Source organism: Candida parapsilosis, contig 005809, assembly GCF_000182765.1.
Source record: "Candida parapsilosis strain CDC317 annotated contig 005809".
NCBI classification, from domain to species: Eukaryota; Fungi; Ascomycota; class Pichiomycetes; order Serinales; family Debaryomycetaceae; genus Lodderomyces; species Lodderomyces parapsilosis.
This window is the reverse complement of record NW_023503281.1, coordinates 640,636-657,876: the sequence shown is the minus strand read 5'-3', so window position 1 is coordinate 657,876 and position 17,241 is coordinate 640,636. Positions and strand designations below refer to the sequence as shown.

The following is a 17,241-nucleotide window of genomic DNA, read 5'->3' as shown; positions in this document are numbered from 1 at the left end:
TTCCCTCCCATAATATTGAGTTATTTCACACCGTGTTTTCCATTGGAATCTCTAACATTGGAATAACTCAGGGTGCTGCGTTGCCCCAATCATTCCAACAGCAATTAAGAATTCTGCATTCTGGTCTTTGTGTTTAGCACCATATTGTGTAACTTTCAGGAGGTTTACTCCGGACTTCAGCACCACCATTACTTACGCACACTGACGTAGGAGGCGAAGTAACAAGTAAGTAACAAATGCATGGCAATGGATATTGAGACACAAGTCAAATTCAATACGTCAGTGAGGTCACTGAAGTGAAAGCCCTCTCGAGGGAACCACTTGCACTACAATTCTCTCCCCTCAAAGCCGGGGTAAATGGCGGGGTATGCCCACCTCACTACATCTGTCATTGACAAAGCTCTCTTTTATGTATTAAGTAAATCTATTCAGATATATTTTCGTCACTTTCATCGATAATAAAATCAACATTGAATGGGTCATTAACATCAATATTATTTACACCACCATCTTCTTCACCTTCAACCTCTGCATAATCATCCAACCAGGGACAATTAACCTCCAACTCATCTTTATGTTCCTTTACCCAACTATGCATATCATTTACCTTGTCAACCTTTGTTTGACTCAAAATTTGGAAAATTGATGTAAAGTAAAAAATTAACGAATGAATACCTCGTAAATAACCAAAATCTACCAAGTCTGGATGTGATGGTGGGATATTCACATGATCCTTCTCTTCTTCCGATATAACCGATTGGGCAAAATCAATGATTTTGACATTTGCTGGTTGATCTTCTTTTACAGATCCACCTTCATACATTAAAAGAATCAGTGATCCATACATGCGATAACCCGGTAAATTCTGAAAAATCTGATACAAGGCTCGTAATTGGTGAATTAAATGAGGTATGCGGAATAAAATGGAGTAAATGTCTTTGCCATTGTATAAGAATTTGGCAAGCACTTTGCAAAATTGAACCCCGATTTTAATTCTTCTGCCAAAATATTTATCTCTAATCAATCTTTGATCATTATACTTGAATATTTGTAACCCACATAAACGAACTCCCAATTTTCTTGATGTTGTGGCTAAACATTTGCGTCTTTGAGACTGTTGTTTTATGAAAGATGCATCAACACCGTACTGCCTAGTACCCATTTTCAAATCCAAAACACAAGGTCTCTTCATTCTTGATGTCAAATCTTCAAGTAATATAAAGCGTTCAAATCTTGTATGTTTACGAAGCAATACTTCATCACTCGGTTGAGAAAACGAACGTTGATGCGAACCTCCTTCATTCGCTTCCCTATCCTCATCCATTTCGAAAAAGTCATCATGCAATCTTAATGGCTGAAAAACTTCTTGCAAAACTTGAAATTGCAATTCTGTGTTTACTGATGTAGAGCCTGGGTTTGGATGTTGCGAAGGCGAGTTGGTTAAACTCGGAATGGGACTCTGTTTAGGACTGTCCATGAATGACGATTTGGGTGATGGCATCGACTCTGAATAATGCTTCCACAAAGTGTCGGGAATAATGTGTTTGTTATCATCAAGAACGACTTCGGGTGACATGATTTCCGATTTACGACGCAATTTGTGCGTTTCGTTAACCTCCAAATCTTGTTCCTTCTCACCATTGTCAACTTTATCCTCCACATTGTCATGTTCATTTATCAAACTGGAATACCGCACATTTAAAACGCCAATATATCTTGGCATGAATTTCAAAAGCTCAGGGTGATGGATTTCTATACTTTCATAGAAAATGTTTTCTCTATTTACTAGTGCTTTGCACACTGCTTCTTTTGAGAACGAGAAAATGGCAGTATGACCACCAACCTTATTTTTGAATGGTCTCAATTCGACAGCTAAGGGAAACTCAGTTTCCGCTTCAGGTGAGCTTGTATTTGGCGATTTATCATCAACATGCTTTGTATACTCATTGACTAAATCGGCTTCGTAAAGCTCCTTGGTGGGACTGCATACACGAGAAATGATGGGTGAAGCAACGCAGCTATCGGCATCACTCTCAGACACTTTATTTTTATCCAAAATGGAAATAATCTTGGTGATGTCCCCGTTAAGACCATGATCAAATTCCAAATTAGCAGTCAAATGTTGAGGTTGTATGGATAATACAGGCGATACTGAACTTTGTAGTTCATGTGGCATAATTTCATCCAATTTGGCTCGCTTGTGTTCCAATGTTGCTGGTGTATGAGGTATATAAGTAGCCGATGAAACAGGTTCAAGCTCAGTTTCCTTCGCTCCTAGTTTTTCCGCCAAAGATGATGACTTTGTCTGATTATTGTCGTTTGCTGCTTCTTCTTCAACCACCACACCGTTTTGATCTATGCTTCTAAATAGTCGCAAAGATCGGGCAGCTTTTCTTCCTGTGAGCTGACTTGTTATTGCAGGTGCTTCACTTGAAGCAGCTTGATACTTTAGTGATGGAACTGGTGGAAGGGTTTCTGATTGCTTTTCGGAATCACACTTGGACGAATTTTCTTTTGTCAGCAGTGGTGTCTGTTTAAAAGCCTGATTTGTTGAGGATTGTGATTCGAAGAGTGGCTCTTTTAGTGAGGGTTGTGAGCATGTGTTCAAAGTGTTTATTACGGGTGGTTTCGCAATAGATATGTTGTTTGAAAATTGTTGTTGTTGTTGTTGTTGTTCTTGTTGTTGTTGCCATTTATTGTTTTGACTTAGTGTTTGGTGATGATGATGTGTAATATCTGGTCTACTCACAACATTTGCAGTAGATGAGTTATTGACCTCCATATTGATGAATCGTGCATGTATGACAATATGTTATGTTGTGACTTTGGGGCTGTAAATTATATTTTGATTGGAACAGTACTTTCAAAGATGTATTGAATCAGAAAAGGAGTGTGATATAACTATTTTAGTTGTGACTTTGATAGAATTTTTCCTCTTGAAAAAAAAAGAAAATATTTCTCCTTTTGTCTTTTTGTATTGTATTTTATATGTTGAATAGACTTTTTGATAACTTTTACCCCTCCACTTGAAACACATCACTCAATGACAAATTCAGTTAAATAGTGTCTTCTTTGTTTGGATGCAGAGAACTGTCAATGCAATTGCGTACTTATATATGTCTGCCCACCCACACATCGAAAGCAAGCTAAGAGATTATTTAGAATGCCACTCTATCACGAAAGCTAACTCCAAGTGATACAATCCAACAGATACAATACTACACACACACACACACACACACACACACACACACACACACATACACATACAAAGAGTCCGAGCTCAACAACGTGGGCTACTCAAAGACCCCATCATTGCAGAGACTTTTGCACTTTAAGTTGAGTCGAGGGGGAGAAGAGCGAATACATAAACAAACGAACTCCGTTTTCCGCGCACCCCTCGTGCGTCAACCCCTCGCCCCCACGACCTCGTGCTCTTCACAAATTTACATTTCTTTTTCTTTTTTTTTTTGCAACTGCCAGAAACGTGCCCATGTGGTACGTGATGCCAAATCCACGCATGAACAGCCTCACCACGTGTGTCTGTCTCTGACAAGCCGCTATGTATTTTACTTTTACCGCAAAGCATACACGAAAGCTGTTTCAATTCAAGTGTCTCAGTTGCTAACCATTTGAGTTCTCATATGTTTTGAGTTCAAAGAAAAGCCATGTATTGTTTTTGATATCGAGGAAACTAAAAAAAAGCCAATATACAGCGTAACAATTCAGAACCAGCTTATGGGAGCTTAACGAAAGGAAGGAGAGACATTGCGCATCAATAGGTGGGCTTATCTCATAATTTATTCATGCTATTCGTTTGACATTGTCTCGGAAGTTTTCTCTCGTAGCAGAGTGGTTGATGTCCAATACAACCAATTTGTAGACATTCTCGATGCCACGTTGACATTCCTAATCGTATTTATATTGGTAATACACACTAAATCAATTCAGGGGTTCATGATAGTCACGTGATGGTTTTTTTTCACTAAAACCACAAAAGTGGTAACAATAAACAGATCTTGAAAAGTTCATCAGTAATTTATAATTTTGACGCCACAGTTATGCAATGATTAGCGAAAGCAGCCGACCCGGCCAGCAATGTGATATATATCACACACAATTTCAGAAGATGTGAAAAATGGGCTTCAAAGGTTCTTTTATCAAGAAATGGCTGCCGTAATCACACCTTTCCAAAGGCTCAAATGGGGTATATTTCCTGTCAGGAGAATCGTTGATGAGGACGAGAATGGGAACTTTATAGACATTGATGATGAAGGAGTTGCAGAATCCACAGATGAAAGGGAAAGCTTGGAGAAGACTGACTCGAAATTGGAAGCTACACATTCAATCAAAGTGTCTGAGCCTGAAATTGAGTATCGTGATGAGAAAGATCGTCCCTGGTGGAAGTTCTTTGACGAATATGAGTATCGAGTCACTACGCAACAGAAAAAGAGTAGAAAGTGGTACAAGTGGTTCCATGATGATGACACACCTGAAGAGAAGAAAGTTATCACCAAGATTGATATTTTGTTAACTTGTTACTCCCTCATGGCGTACTGGGTGAAGTATTTGGATCAAACGAATTTGACCAATGCCTATATCGGCGGGATTAAAGAAGCCATCGGTATGGAGGGTAATGATTTTATCAACACACAAGTCATGTTTACAGTGGGAAACATCGTGTTTCAAATTCCCTTCATGTACATATTTTACGCACTCCCATTGAACTACGTGTTACCGGTTTTGGATTTCAGTTGGTCAGTGTTGACTATTTGTACAGCCAAGGTGACAAATGTTCCCGGTCTTAAGGCAATCAGTTTCTTTATTGGCGCATTTGAAGCACCTACTTACATTGCTTATCATGCATTGTTTGCCTCATGGTTCAAAGGAAGTACAGGTGAGGTAGCTCGTAGAGCTGGGTTTTTTTACATGGGTCAATTTTTGGGAATATTGACATCTGGTGTGCTTTCAGGTGCAATCAAAAGACACTTGGGTAGTGTTAATGGATATGAAGCATGGCAGTGGATTTTCATCATTGATGGGATAATTAGTTTTGCCGTTGGTCTTATTGGTATCTATATGATCCCAGGTACACCAGAAGATTGTTACAGCATCTTTTTAACCGATGACGAGATTCGAATTGCCCGAAGAAGAATGAGAAAAGATCAGAAAGACGCCAAGCCTAGAGAAAATGCGTTTTACCATTTCTTCAATTGGGATTTGTGGAAAAAGGTTCTTTCATCGTGGCATATTTACGCGTTAACTTTGTGGACAACATTCTGTTGGAATAATTCCAATGGTACTTCTGGTGCTTACCCATTATGGCTTCAATCATTAACCAAAGACGATGGTAAAAGTCCTAGATTTGAAGGAGGCAAGTTGCAAGATTATACTTCTTTGACACCGGCATTGGGTATTTTATGGTTGATTTTAACCACGTCAATTGCAGATTTACTCAAGAGCCGTTACGGAGCAATTATATTTTCGCAAGTGTTTAATGTACTTGGAAACTTGTTGCTAGCGATTTGGGATATTCCTGAAGGTGCTAAATGGTTTGCGTTTTGCATGCAATACTGGGGCTGGAGCTCTTCACCCGTGCTTTACCTGTTTATGGGAGACATATGCCGAAGAGATGTACGTGAGCGTCAAATCGTACTTGTCTCAGCTAATATGCTTGCCCAACTGACCTCGGCATGGGTGTCGGTATTAGTGTGGAAGACAGTCGAAGCACCGAGGTTTTTGAAAGGCTTCAGTTTCACTGCTGCTTCAGGTTTTGCAATGGCAGTTTGGTCATTTGTGGTGTTGTATTTCTACAAGAGACAAGAAAGAGCTGGAGCTCTTGATAACAACATAGTTCTTTATGATACAAGCAAAGATGAGGAGGGAAAGCAAGCCGAATAACGATATATGGAGCTTAACGAATCAGTAACGTAATAACTTGAGAGTTCGTTGTCAACTAATTACTGTAGAAGAAGTAGCACCAGTTCGATGAGAAGGAAATTATTGATGTCTATTGATGGAAGAAGGGAGCGTTCCAATACGGAGTAAAGAAGATCAAATTAATCAGCCAGTGCCTAAATGTAAGTTTTCACAATTGAAAAAAAAAGGCAATTTTTAGAATCTGTGTGCATCCGTTATAGCCACCTCGTGCCGAAAGTTTGCAAAAACTAAAATGAGTAAGAAAAAGATCCAAAAAAATGGCACAAAATACCAACTCCGAATTATCTGCCAAACGATCCCTTGCTCAACCGAGTTGAACATATTCCCGAAAGCAAGCCAGTAGTATAAGTAGTGTTCGATACCGCGTATTTCCGTGGAGCCTGATAGTGAGATCAAAGTACACACCACATAAAAAAACTCCCCTCTTTATTACTCTTTACAAGAAGCCCTCTCTACCCTTGAGATCAAAGATATTTTTCACCAGTGACCCTTTGCCACAACAATGAATGATACAATTTGTTGAGAGTGTCATGCGTTTAGTGCCGTAGTGTACCTCGTAGTTAGCTTTTGACAGATCGATGATACGGGGAAAAAGGGGGGTATTTTTTTTTTATGTTTTATTTTTTCGGTGTTTGGTTTTTACTTTCTGGGGTAATTGCAAAAAACGCCTTCGATAACCGAGAACGAGCTAACCGAATTGTGTATAACCCACCAAATCATTCATGTGGCATCAAAAGTGATTCCTCTTCGGCTTGTAAATGCAGATTTTCTTTTGAAAGTGTGTTTCCAAGACCTTTACAAGTGCACACTCTATTTTCAAGTGTTTATATATATGTAATTCAATACCCTCTCTTGTTTCTCGTCATCTTTTGACAACCATTCAGTAAATCAAAAACTAGCAATGGCTCCAGTTAGAGAAACAAATTCAACTACACCTCCTGCCACTGAGGAAGCACAACTTCCTTTACTTGTTCCCCAAAATATTGCCTTAGGGGAATACATTTTCCTTAGAATAGCTCAAGCCAACCCTAAACTCAAGTCAGTTTTTGAAATCCCTGGAGATTTCAACCTCAACTTACTTGAATATGGATACTCTCCATTGGTTACCCACCAAGGTATCAAATTAATTAATACATGCAACGAGTTGAACGGTGCTTATGCTGCTGACGGGTATTCAAAAGCCATTGACGGGTTGAGTGTTTTTATATCAACATATGGCGTGGGTGAATTGTCTGCTATCAATGGTATTGCTCATGCTTTTTCTGAATATGGTGCTGTGTTACATATCGTGGGGACTCCATCATTGAGACAGCACGAGGAGTCGAAAAGTAAGATTGTGAATATCCATCACTTGGTACCCAATCACAATTCACTATGTCCTCCAGACCATGACGTTTACAAAAAGATGGTTGATGGTGTTTCATGCATTCAAGAGTCGTTGGATGGAAACATAATAAATAATGTGGCAAAGATTGATAAAGTATTGAGAACCATTATTCAAGAAAGAAGACCTGGATATCTTTTCATCCCATGTGATGTACCTGATCTACTCACACCTTCCAGCGTATTGTATGAAAGCCCTTTTTCATCATTGTCACAATACCAAGGAACAGCTTTTGCACAAAATGCATTAAATGAAGTCACAGACTCCATCTTGTCCTTGTTGTATCAATCGCATAATCCTTCATTGCTTGCTGATTGCTTAGTTACCAGATTTGGCGCACAAAAGGAGCTTGACAATCTTGTTGCAAAGTTGCCCGATAGCGTCAAGTTATTCTCCACCAATTTTGGAAGAAACATTGACGAGACAAGATCCAACTTTGTTGGTGTGTACATGGGAGCTGGATCATCCGATATCATGGTAAAGGAATTATTTGAGCATTCAGACTTTTTGCTTCTCTTAGGCTATTACGATACCGAAATGAATAATGGAGGTTATAGTCGTGATTTCTCTAAAGCTGCAAACACAGTAATCATTCATCCTGATTACATACAAATCAATAATTCAACACATCACATTAAACAATTTAATGGGGACAAATTATATTCAATGAGTGAGCTTTTGCAAAACTTGACTGACAAATTGGAGGCATCGCAAATAACCGCAACTAGACTGACCACATATCAATTTGTACCTCAAGAAACCCCTATTCCTTCCAAAACAGACAATTTCTACTGCCCTCAATCCAAAATCAATGCATTTTTCACAAAACACTTGCAACCAAATGATTATTTCATTGTTGATACCATGTCTTTCAGTTTTGGTGTAACTGATATCAAATTTCCACCAAATGTACATCTTCTTTCTGGTTGGAATTATGGATCAATTGGATACGCTGTGCCTGGAACATTTGGTGCCACAATGGCAATCAATGACTTGGGTCTGAATCAGCGTATCATTTTGGTGCAAGGAGACGGTGGTGCTCAAATGACTGCACAAGAATTTTCCAGTTTTATTAGATACCAACACATTTTACACAACTTGCCCAAAGTGTTTTTGCTTAATAATGACGGGTACACTATCGAAAGAAAAATCAAAGGACCCACAAGGTCCTACAACGATATAAATGGCCTTTGGAAATGGTCTAAATTGTTGCTGGTATTTGGTGGCATTGAAGGTGAATCTCATGATGCATATAAAATTCATAATGTGAAGGAGTTTGATGAGCACTTTGGAAGTGGAAAATTAGGCGACAGTTCTAGATTGCAGTTTTATGAAATCATTGCTGGTAAGTTTGACGTTCCTGCTCGTGTTGATAGGATGATGTCGTCTAAATAGAGTAGAATGTAATGTAAAATTGTATGATTAGTTCCTCGGTAGCGTTTTGACAGGTGTAGAAAAATCGAAAAACAAAAATCATTCTTGCTCACAACAAATATTTCTGTAACAAACACTCTGCTCTTTAATTATCTTCACAAATGGTATGTTGAACCAACACCAGTGAGCTATGTCACAAATACTAACTTCTGTTCTCATAGTCTGCATTATTCAATTTTCAATCGCTTTTGCAAGTGCTACTTCTCCTCATTTGCACATGCACGTATGTTCATAGCGTGACACCAGCACTTCTAGATAACAGGAAAACAGGAGTCTTGAGTGTGTTTTACAAATTTGCCAGAATCGGAGAGAGATTGAGTCCTTACGTTGCTATTGGTTGCTTTATCATGGCTTTTAATACATTGAGTTCTTAGTTTCGGTAGCAGTTTACCTACCTAAATTCATACATTTCATTTCTAGAATGACAAAGAATTGGTGCACGCTCATTACCAACGATTCTATCCAAAGCAGTTGCATCCCATTTCGAATAAAGGATTTTCACAGTGACTAAATTCAAATCGCATTCATCTTTGAAAATTGATTTAGCAATGAATCGAATCAATTCTTTATAGAAAATAGGATTTGTTGGTGGTGCATACATGATGATGTTTTTAGCTCCACTAATTTCGTATCTTCGGAAATAATGTAATCTTTCTGTGTACAATAAAACTTTGATTTTGCCAGTGGCAAACTCGTGTCTGGTTCTTGTCAATTTGGACTGTGAGCTGTATTCATCAATGGCTCCAAAATTAAACTTTGTCGAACTTTTGAAGTAATCCTTAACACGAAGGTAGTCGAAATAGGATGGTATGTAAATCATTATACCATCATCATAGGACGTTGTTTTCAATAAATTGGGGAGTATTGAATTGATAAAGAAATTAAATCTAGTGTCAGGGTCAGTTGCCGGAGATTCACTGGGAAATCGTTGAAAAATTTGCTTAATCTTGATACCAATGGAGTTCATAATACTGGTATCTGATGTAATGACTGGTTTGAATTTAGTCTTACCCAGTAGGTTAAACGACTTTGATAAAACTAAGTTATTTATCGATGGCGTCAAGTACTCACAAAACACCAATGTTTGTCTCAACAATTTGGCTTGATCATTGATGCTCCACATTCTAATTCTGCTGAAATCTGCGTCATGAAAATCTTTTGGAACTTTGTTGATGTATTTCATGATGGTGTTTACATGGTCCCAATTTTGCATTTCGATTTGGTTCGCCCTGTCAACGATAAGCACTTCGATGGATGAAATGAAATCGTATTGACGCTTCTTCTTATCAGGGTTTTCCAAAATCATTGACAATCCAAGCGGAGATGCAATGATGAGATCAGAAGAATAGAAGGATGAGTACAATTTCAATGACTTACGAGTCAACTTTAACCCAATGCAGAAATAATCGTTGTTGTTTCCCTTGAATGCGTCTTGAAAATCTTGAGGTTTATTGCTTCTAGGAGCATCTTTAGCATGAAATTGGGTGGTGAATCTTTTTTTATTCTCTTGTTGCGTAGTACCTGATAATTGGATCAACAATTCAACTAGCGTATGACACGCTTCCCTCGATGGTAAAAGGATCAATACTTTTGGACGAGTGAAACCCTGATCTCTCAATTCCAAATCCTGGTTACTCTCCGCTGCTTGATGCAATTTAGCCGAGTTTTTGATAATCCTGTCTCTAGTCTTGTATATGTGATTTAATGCGTGCAAGGCATATAGCTTTCGGTATGATTTATTTATGTACGATTTATATTGATAATTGACATCTTCATAGTTTAGTATTGGTTGAAGTAGTACTGAGTCCAATTTCGAAACGGCCTCGCCAAACTCATTCAAATAAGCATCCAAGACCCTCATTTTCAACGACTTGAAATCTTTGATGTTAGTAGGGTCTTTCTTGGTAGTCACATAAGCTATACCTTCTCCAGGGGGTGTCAAGGTCATCGAAGTCAATGACAAGTCGTCATAAATCACTTTTGACAGTGTAACCCATTTGTTGTGTTCCTTCAACACCAACTTCTCCTCCTTTTCCAAATACTCATCACTCGGTTGATTAAAATGTACTTCAAAGGGGTCAATTGCCAATTCTGCTGGTGAATCGTCCACGTCATTTTCCGATTCATTTTCCGATTCTTCGTTATCCTCATCAAAATTTTCACCAACAAGCTCATCCTCATCATCTTCGGCAACGGGGGCTTGTTCCGGCTCTTCTTGTGCTTCGGTGTCTATCTTATCTGAATGTGCTTTATCCTTCTTGTTTGATTTTAATAGCGTCAACAACGCAGAGTACGCTTTTCCACTGTCATCACCCTCTTCAGACTCTTCTTCTTCCTCACTGTCAATTTGGTCTTTGGAGACATCGCCGTTATCGACATTATTATCCGCATAGCTTTGTTTCTTAAGGTCCCTATTTGGTCTCCTAGCAGTTCTAGTGATTGTTCTCAATTCTGTTCTTCCACGCTTGGCATTTCGATCCCTGTGGTGAACCAGATGTTCATTGCTAGGTCCTCTTTTATTCCTTCCTTGCATGATTCAAAAATAATAGTGAATGAGTAGATCAGTAGAGTTCCAAAGTGAAAAATCTTGAGAAGAGCATTGCACGCGATGTGTCTCTAATACCCACGACATTGTGAAATGCGACACTCAACTCTGAAATGTTTTTGGTCTTTAGTACACTACTGTGGAAAACTACAAAACGATTATTCTTCTGATTCTCTCCCTATCAACAAGCAGACAGAAGAGAGAGAAAAAGAAAAAAATCACCAATCTAATCGTTGACTGCAAAGGAGGAAAAATATCAGACAATGGTTTCCTACAACGACAAGAGACTCATATAACATTTCACATTTCAAATACACACTACCAACTGAGTAAAAAAACAGCGCCAAAGCTATTTCACACAACAGATTACCTAGGAGCAACTAAATTAGTTAATATTGGCTATAAGAGGTGACCCACCGCCAGACACACTATTTCATTGGCATTATGACGGAAAACGCCGACGGACCATTTCAAATGGATGAGGATATATCGGGTCTACCGAATGATAATGCGGGAGGTGAGTCGATCTACAATGGAATTGGAGCCAGTGCAAGCACACTTGCGGACAACACCGACACACTGCTACGTTCGACGTTGGACCAACTCAAGCTACATGAGAATGAAAATGAAGCTAAAACTACAGAAGACGAAGAGGAGAAAATATATGATGAAGATGCCGACGATAAATTGGATATAAATTTGCAAAAAAAACTACAATTGGAGTATGAAGAGCAGCAAAAGCGACTAAAGAACACCAATGAAACCACAAATATGACAGATGCCGAAACCCATCATGATTTTGACGTTGAGGATCAAGAATTGACCCCGCCAGAGAATTTTGCTTTAGTCATTGGATCCATTTATAGAAGTTCTTTCCCTCAACCTGCCAATTTCTCATTCTTGAAACAACTCAAATTAAAATCAGTTTTATGTCTAATACCAGAGGAGTATCCAGAACTTCAACAAAGGTTTTTCGAAACCCACAATGTCAAACTATTTCAATTGGGGATGTCGGGAAATAAAGAACCATTTGTTAAAATTTCACTGGATTTGATCACACAAGCGATTAAAATTGTTTTAGATCCAGAGAATCAACCGATACTTATACATTGTAATCGTGGTAAACATCGAACTGGTTGTTTAATTGGGGTTTTAAGACGATTACAAAATTGGTCTAAGACTATAATTTTTGATGAGTACAGGAAATTTGCTGCTCCCAAAGAACGACCAATGGATCAACAATTTATTGAGTTGTATGATGATCGACATATAAAGGAGTATTGTAATGAACGAGGGTTGTTACCGTTGAAATGGGGGTGACCTCACAATGAACGGCAACCCAAAATTATGTAACAACTGTATATTTACGAAAAATGATAGATTCTTTATACACTATAGTACAGTCATACCTCCTCGTTCATTGTTGGAAGGGACTTCTCTTGCTCCAAAAGAATTCTCTACCATACAAAGCAGCATCAAAAAGAGCCAATCCTGACAATGCAACTGGAGTTATTCTTCCCCTGAAAACAGACAGAATGGAGGATTTACCATTAACAATCAAGTATAAAGTCAGCCAAGCAAAATTGAAACCCGAGGCATTCAATGGATCTCCATCAATCATCATATAAGTACCCAAAGCCATAGCTGATCCAAACAAAGTGCACGATAATCGCGTAGGTCGAGATGCAGCTAACGTCTTGTGAAATGCAAAAGACGATCCTGAAGTTCCTGAATTGGGTATAGCGACTGCTGATGATGTCTTGGTTAATGCTTTCAAAAACAACGCTCCTGATAAAACACCCGATGGGATGGGCGAGACTGATAGAGCATCAAGTTGTTCGTAAAGCGATGGTGGTGGTTTAATAGTTGAGTCAGGCATGATTAATGATTGGTTTGTTCAAGTCTTGAGCAAAAATGCATGTGTGATTGTAAAAAATTTCAGATTGCTATTCATGCTCGAGAGAGAGATCGGCATTAAAACAACTAAAAATTATTTGAGCCACAAAAAGCGATCAAAACCTTAAAGTTTGTATGTGGTGATGAATTGCATGGAGAGTGTAAAATATGAATGAATGGTAAAGAGCTACACTACTTATAAGTTCTGCTTTTATTGATAGAAAAGTGCATTGAGCAGACTATAGACTTTAGTGGTGGGGTCAGCAGTTTGGCCAAGCTTTTTAGATATCAGTCGAAGAAAAGGAAGTACACTAAGAAAATGTATTCAGGAAAAGGGAATATCTCTATATTTATACACGGTTTGGTAGGGGAGAGAGCGCGTGTGTATGTGTGTGTATATAGGAGATGCCAGTTAATTACTGTGAATTTTTTTGGCAACACACATGCAACCAAGTCCCATCATAGTTTGCAGAAAAAAAGTATAAATAGTGCTGCAAAAGTCACTAGTTTCTGTATCTCTTCACAACACCTTTTTCTTTTACCACCAGTCCTTTATCAAGAGGTGTATATTTCATGAACCTGGAGTCACTTTTAATAATCTGTCCAAAATAGAATAATAACAGTGCTAGTAATCTTGACAAATGTTTGTTTGATGTATATATCACAACACGAGTATGATATTATTACCTCGGGTAAAAACACTCATATCCGAGATTATCCTAAACAAAGATGCTGCCAGCCTTTAATTTGTTCAGGATCATATGGATGAAATTATTAGCTAGTGCTGGCATCTATCATGTTTAATATCATTGTGAGCATAACGCTGCATTGATGTTTCCGATTATTGTGTCCACGGTACCCAAAATTTTACTTTAGTGTCCTACTGCTTGTGATGATACTTGCCAATGTCTTTCATTTTAGGCATGTCAAAGGGATATACGACTGTTATCAATCTTTTTTTGTACGTACGTTTTGTCCATACAAGTAAACAATTATTATTGCATTTAGCCTCCTAAATGGTAGAATTCTTCTTTGTACAAGGACAAGAGGGGGTGAGTGAGTCTTAAATTATCCAGTTGTCCAGCTAAGGGTTTTTGAACCTCTCGCTTGGTTTCGACATAGGTCTAGCTTTGTCTCTATTCAAAACGACGACAAAAGCAGGGGTTGGATTACTGGTGTACCGTGCTGTTTTGGGCGATCCATGTCACAAGTGGATCCCTATTGTACCGAGGTCAGAATGTTTAGTTCAGTCCAAAAAGTTATTAAGGACACATTAGAAAATTGGTGTTTAGTGAATGGAAGCAATTGTTTATTTTGTTATGTTCATCCAACAGATCAAGGAGGTATAGAAGAATAAGAGGGGCAAGGAGAATAAGGTCACGATTTTTATTATAGGCTCTTCTGGGTTTACTTGACAACAACCGTAATACAACAGAAACAGACACACACGCACACAACCATAAAGTGCATACAGTAATATTTGTTAACAATTTTGTGTTAGTAGAGGGGTATTTTAGCCCCTCAAAAAAGGACTTAATAAGAGTACAAAACTACAAAGGAAAGGAACAATTAAACTTTGTAATGCTTTTTCAGCATCAACTATCAACGAAAACTTATCAAAAAGTATAAACGATTTTCAAAAGTCACATTTTTGAACTTTTTCCGATTTTCTTTTTCAATATCCCCAATGATTTGGGTGCTAATAAATAATTACTACTGATCATCTGTTTATAAAGATTTGGGGGTGTAGATTGTTATGTCTAGTGTGAAATTTCCTTTTATTTTTTTAAAGTGAGATTTTGGAAGTAATCAGTTTCATGATCAACCCAAGGTGCTTCTTTCAAAGGTAACATTCTTGAAACCCCCAAAGTATCTTTACTTTAGTTTTAATCCTTATCGATTCTATTGAAGAAGTTTTACACTATTTGTGAGCTTCACGTTGATCCGGTAACTTTTGTAATTTGATTAATGAGTGTCACTGGCGAGTATCAATTTCGTTTAAATCTGGATACTATGTCGTTCCTCCAAAACTTGTCTTTCTATGATATTTTAAAAGTTTTGCAATCTCATTAGCGATTAATAAAATGACATATGTTTCTGCAAAGATCTGAATTGTTTGTACATTCAACTCTGTTACTCTTGGATAGTACTGTGCTGGCTGACTGTGGTAGATGCACCATCTTGCCCAATAGCCATACCCTCTATTACTATTTTCAATTTAATTCTAATATCTTCGTTACTTAATATACATGTTATAACCTATAAAACCCCACCAAAAAAATAAAGAACTGAAAATCAATAAAAGCCATCAAGGTCATTACCAATTCTCTGCGCAAAAAGAAAAAGCCAGTTATACTACAAAGTACCCCCAGCTTAAGCTCTTTCACCTCTCAATCTTCTAGCCAATTGAATATCCTTCTTTTGAATAGTAACTCTCTTGGCATGGATAGCACACAAGTTAGTGTCTTCAAACAAACCAACCAAGTAAGCTTCAACAGCTTCTTGCAAAGCACCAATAGCTGAAGATTGGAATCTCAAATCAGTCTTGAAGTCTTGAGCAATTTCTCTAACCAATCTTTGGAAAGGCAACTTTCTAATCAACAATTCAGTAGATTTTTGAAATCTTCTGATTTCTCTCAAGGCAACGGTACCTGGCTTATATCTGTGTGGTTTCTTGACACCACCGGTAGATGGGGCGGATTTTCTAGCAGCTTTGGAAGCCAATTGTTTTCTTGGGGCTTTACCACCAGTAGATTTTCTTGCTGTTTGTTTAGTTCTAGCCATTTTTGTTGATTCAAATGTGTTGATAGAAAGAAAGGGGAAAACTTTAACTGTGGTGAGATAAGGTGGGTAGAGTAGAGTTTATATATAGAGATTTGTGGGTGCGGAACCAACTGATGATGCAATGGTTGAGTTTGTTTACATTTTCGTTTGATAAAGCGAGAGACAAAGGGTAGCGGCTACGCTGCTGTCTGTAGTCGCGCGATGTGAAGAGAAGAAGCGTCTTTCTTATTTGTGCCAGAAAAAAAAAGTTGAACGTGGTAGCTCTAATCTTTTCCCACTAACAAAAGACAAGGAAAAATACGCATCAATGAGGGTAAATTTTAGACTGATGCGTAAATTGTATACTAGTACGTCTTATACATCGAACAAAAGACAATAGTACAAAGTACGGTGTCCTTTCTTGTACAAACAAGTAAAATACAAGAGCACATGTAACAAACAAAAGAAAGCACATTAAGTTTATAGATGACACGAGATTATTCTCTTTGACGTATCATACACTAAACTACACGACAAGAGGATTACTCTGTTTCATTTGTTCTCTTCTTCTTCTTCTTCTTCTTCTTCTCCCTCTGCTTGGTATTTGTGTCCCATTCTCATGATTACTCTCCTACTCTTACTCTTTTTGAGCCTCGCGCGTTGTTTGCGATACTTACACGCTTTAACCCACTTCCTATCAAACTCAATCTCAGTCTTAATTTTTTTTTCTATTTAAATATCACATCAATTTCCCCAATTAATCGAGTTCATTTACTTTCTTATCATTACTTATACCCAACACACATATAATTATATACAACAATGTCTGGTAGAGGAAAAGGAGGAAAAGGATTAGGAAAAGGAGGTGCTAAGAGACACAGAAAAATCTTGAGAGATAACATTCAAGGTATCACCAAACCAGCAATCAGAAGATTGGCAAGAAGAGGTGGTGTTAAACGTATTTCAGCATTGATTTATGAAGAAATTAGAATTGTTTTGAAACAATTTTTGGAAAATGTTATTAGAGATGCTGTCACTTATACTGAACACGCCAAGAGAAAGACTGTTACTTCATTGGATGTTGTTTATGCTTTGAAGAGACAAGGTAGAACCTTGTATGGTTTCGGAGGTTAAACAAAGATAAAAACACACATTGTTACACTGTTGCTTTTTCCTTTTTTCATTTCGTATTATTGTATAGCATATATTGATACTATTAAATTTTGATGACCATTTACTTAGAGCAACGATAATTGTAAAAGAAAAGTATTGAATAAAT

General features: G+C 37.9%; 9 protein-coding genes across 9 annotated transcripts; 5 read left to right on the top strand and 4 right to left on the bottom strand. All coding sequences in view use genetic code 12, as the record gives it.

Annotated features, from left to right (window-relative positions):
* Nucleotides 1–424: 424 nt before the first annotated feature.
* On the bottom strand, nt 425–2,782 carry KCS1 (inositol polyphosphate kinase; the record flags this gene model as incomplete). The annotated part of the gene is made up of 1 exon (XM_036809195.1): nt 425–2,782. The coding sequence occupies one exon, from the start codon at nt 2,780–2,782 to the stop codon at nt 425–427; it is 2,358 nt and encodes a 785-aa protein (XP_036665856.1).
* A 1,385-nt stretch (nt 2,783–4,167) lies between these two features.
* CPAR2_203280 (uncharacterized protein) lies at nt 4,168–5,901 on the top strand (the record flags this gene model as incomplete). The annotated part of the gene is made up of 1 exon (XM_036809194.1): nt 4,168–5,901. The coding sequence occupies one exon, from the start codon at nt 4,168–4,170 to the stop codon at nt 5,899–5,901; it is 1,734 nt and encodes a 577-aa protein (XP_036665855.1).
* A 940-nt stretch (nt 5,902–6,841) lies between these two features.
* ARO10 (phenylpyruvate decarboxylase) lies at nt 6,842–8,719 on the top strand (the record flags this gene model as incomplete). Its single annotated transcript, XM_036809193.1, has 1 exon — nt 6,842–8,719. One exon carries the CDS (start codon nt 6,842–6,844, stop codon nt 8,717–8,719), a length of 1,878 nt encoding a protein of 625 aa, XP_036665854.1.
* A 140-nt stretch (nt 8,720–8,859) lies between these two features.
* On the top strand, nt 8,860–9,132 carry CPAR2_203260 (uncharacterized protein; the record flags this gene model as incomplete). The annotated part of the gene is made up of 2 exons (XM_036809192.1): nt 8,860–8,862; nt 8,920–9,132. The coding sequence occupies 2 exons, from the start codon at nt 8,860–8,862 to the stop codon at nt 9,130–9,132; spliced, it is 216 nt and encodes a 71-aa protein (XP_036665853.1).
* A 17-nt stretch (nt 9,133–9,149) lies between these two features.
* On the bottom strand, nt 9,150–11,291 carry CPAR2_203250 (rRNA-binding ribosome biosynthesis protein; the record flags this gene model as incomplete). The annotated part of the gene is made up of 1 exon (XM_036809191.1): nt 9,150–11,291. The coding sequence occupies one exon, from the start codon at nt 11,289–11,291 to the stop codon at nt 9,150–9,152; it is 2,142 nt and encodes a 713-aa protein (XP_036665852.1).
* A 456-nt stretch (nt 11,292–11,747) lies between these two features.
* SIW14 (putative tyrosine protein phosphatase) lies at nt 11,748–12,623 on the top strand (the record flags this gene model as incomplete). The annotated part of the gene is made up of 1 exon (XM_036809189.1): nt 11,748–12,623. One exon carries the CDS (start codon nt 11,748–11,750, stop codon nt 12,621–12,623), a length of 876 nt encoding a protein of 291 aa, XP_036665851.1.
* A 97-nt stretch (nt 12,624–12,720) lies between these two features.
* Nucleotides 12,721–13,182, bottom strand: CPAR2_203230 (uncharacterized protein; the record flags this gene model as incomplete). Its single annotated transcript, XM_036809188.1, has 1 exon — nt 12,721–13,182. One exon carries the CDS (start codon nt 13,180–13,182, stop codon nt 12,721–12,723), a length of 462 nt encoding a protein of 153 aa, XP_036665850.1.
* Nucleotides 13,183–15,572: 2,390 nt separating this feature from the next.
* Nucleotides 15,573–15,983, bottom strand: HHT2 (histone; the record flags this gene model as incomplete). Its single annotated transcript, XM_036809187.1, has 1 exon — nt 15,573–15,983. The coding sequence occupies one exon, from the start codon at nt 15,981–15,983 to the stop codon at nt 15,573–15,575; it is 411 nt and encodes a 136-aa protein (XP_036665849.1).
* Nucleotides 15,984–16,784: 801 nt separating this feature from the next.
* Nucleotides 16,785–17,096, top strand: HHF22 (histone; the record flags this gene model as incomplete). Its single annotated transcript, XM_036809186.1, has 1 exon — nt 16,785–17,096. The coding sequence occupies one exon, from the start codon at nt 16,785–16,787 to the stop codon at nt 17,094–17,096; it is 312 nt and encodes a 103-aa protein (XP_036665848.1).
* Between the last annotated feature and the right edge of the window lie 145 nt (nt 17,097–17,241).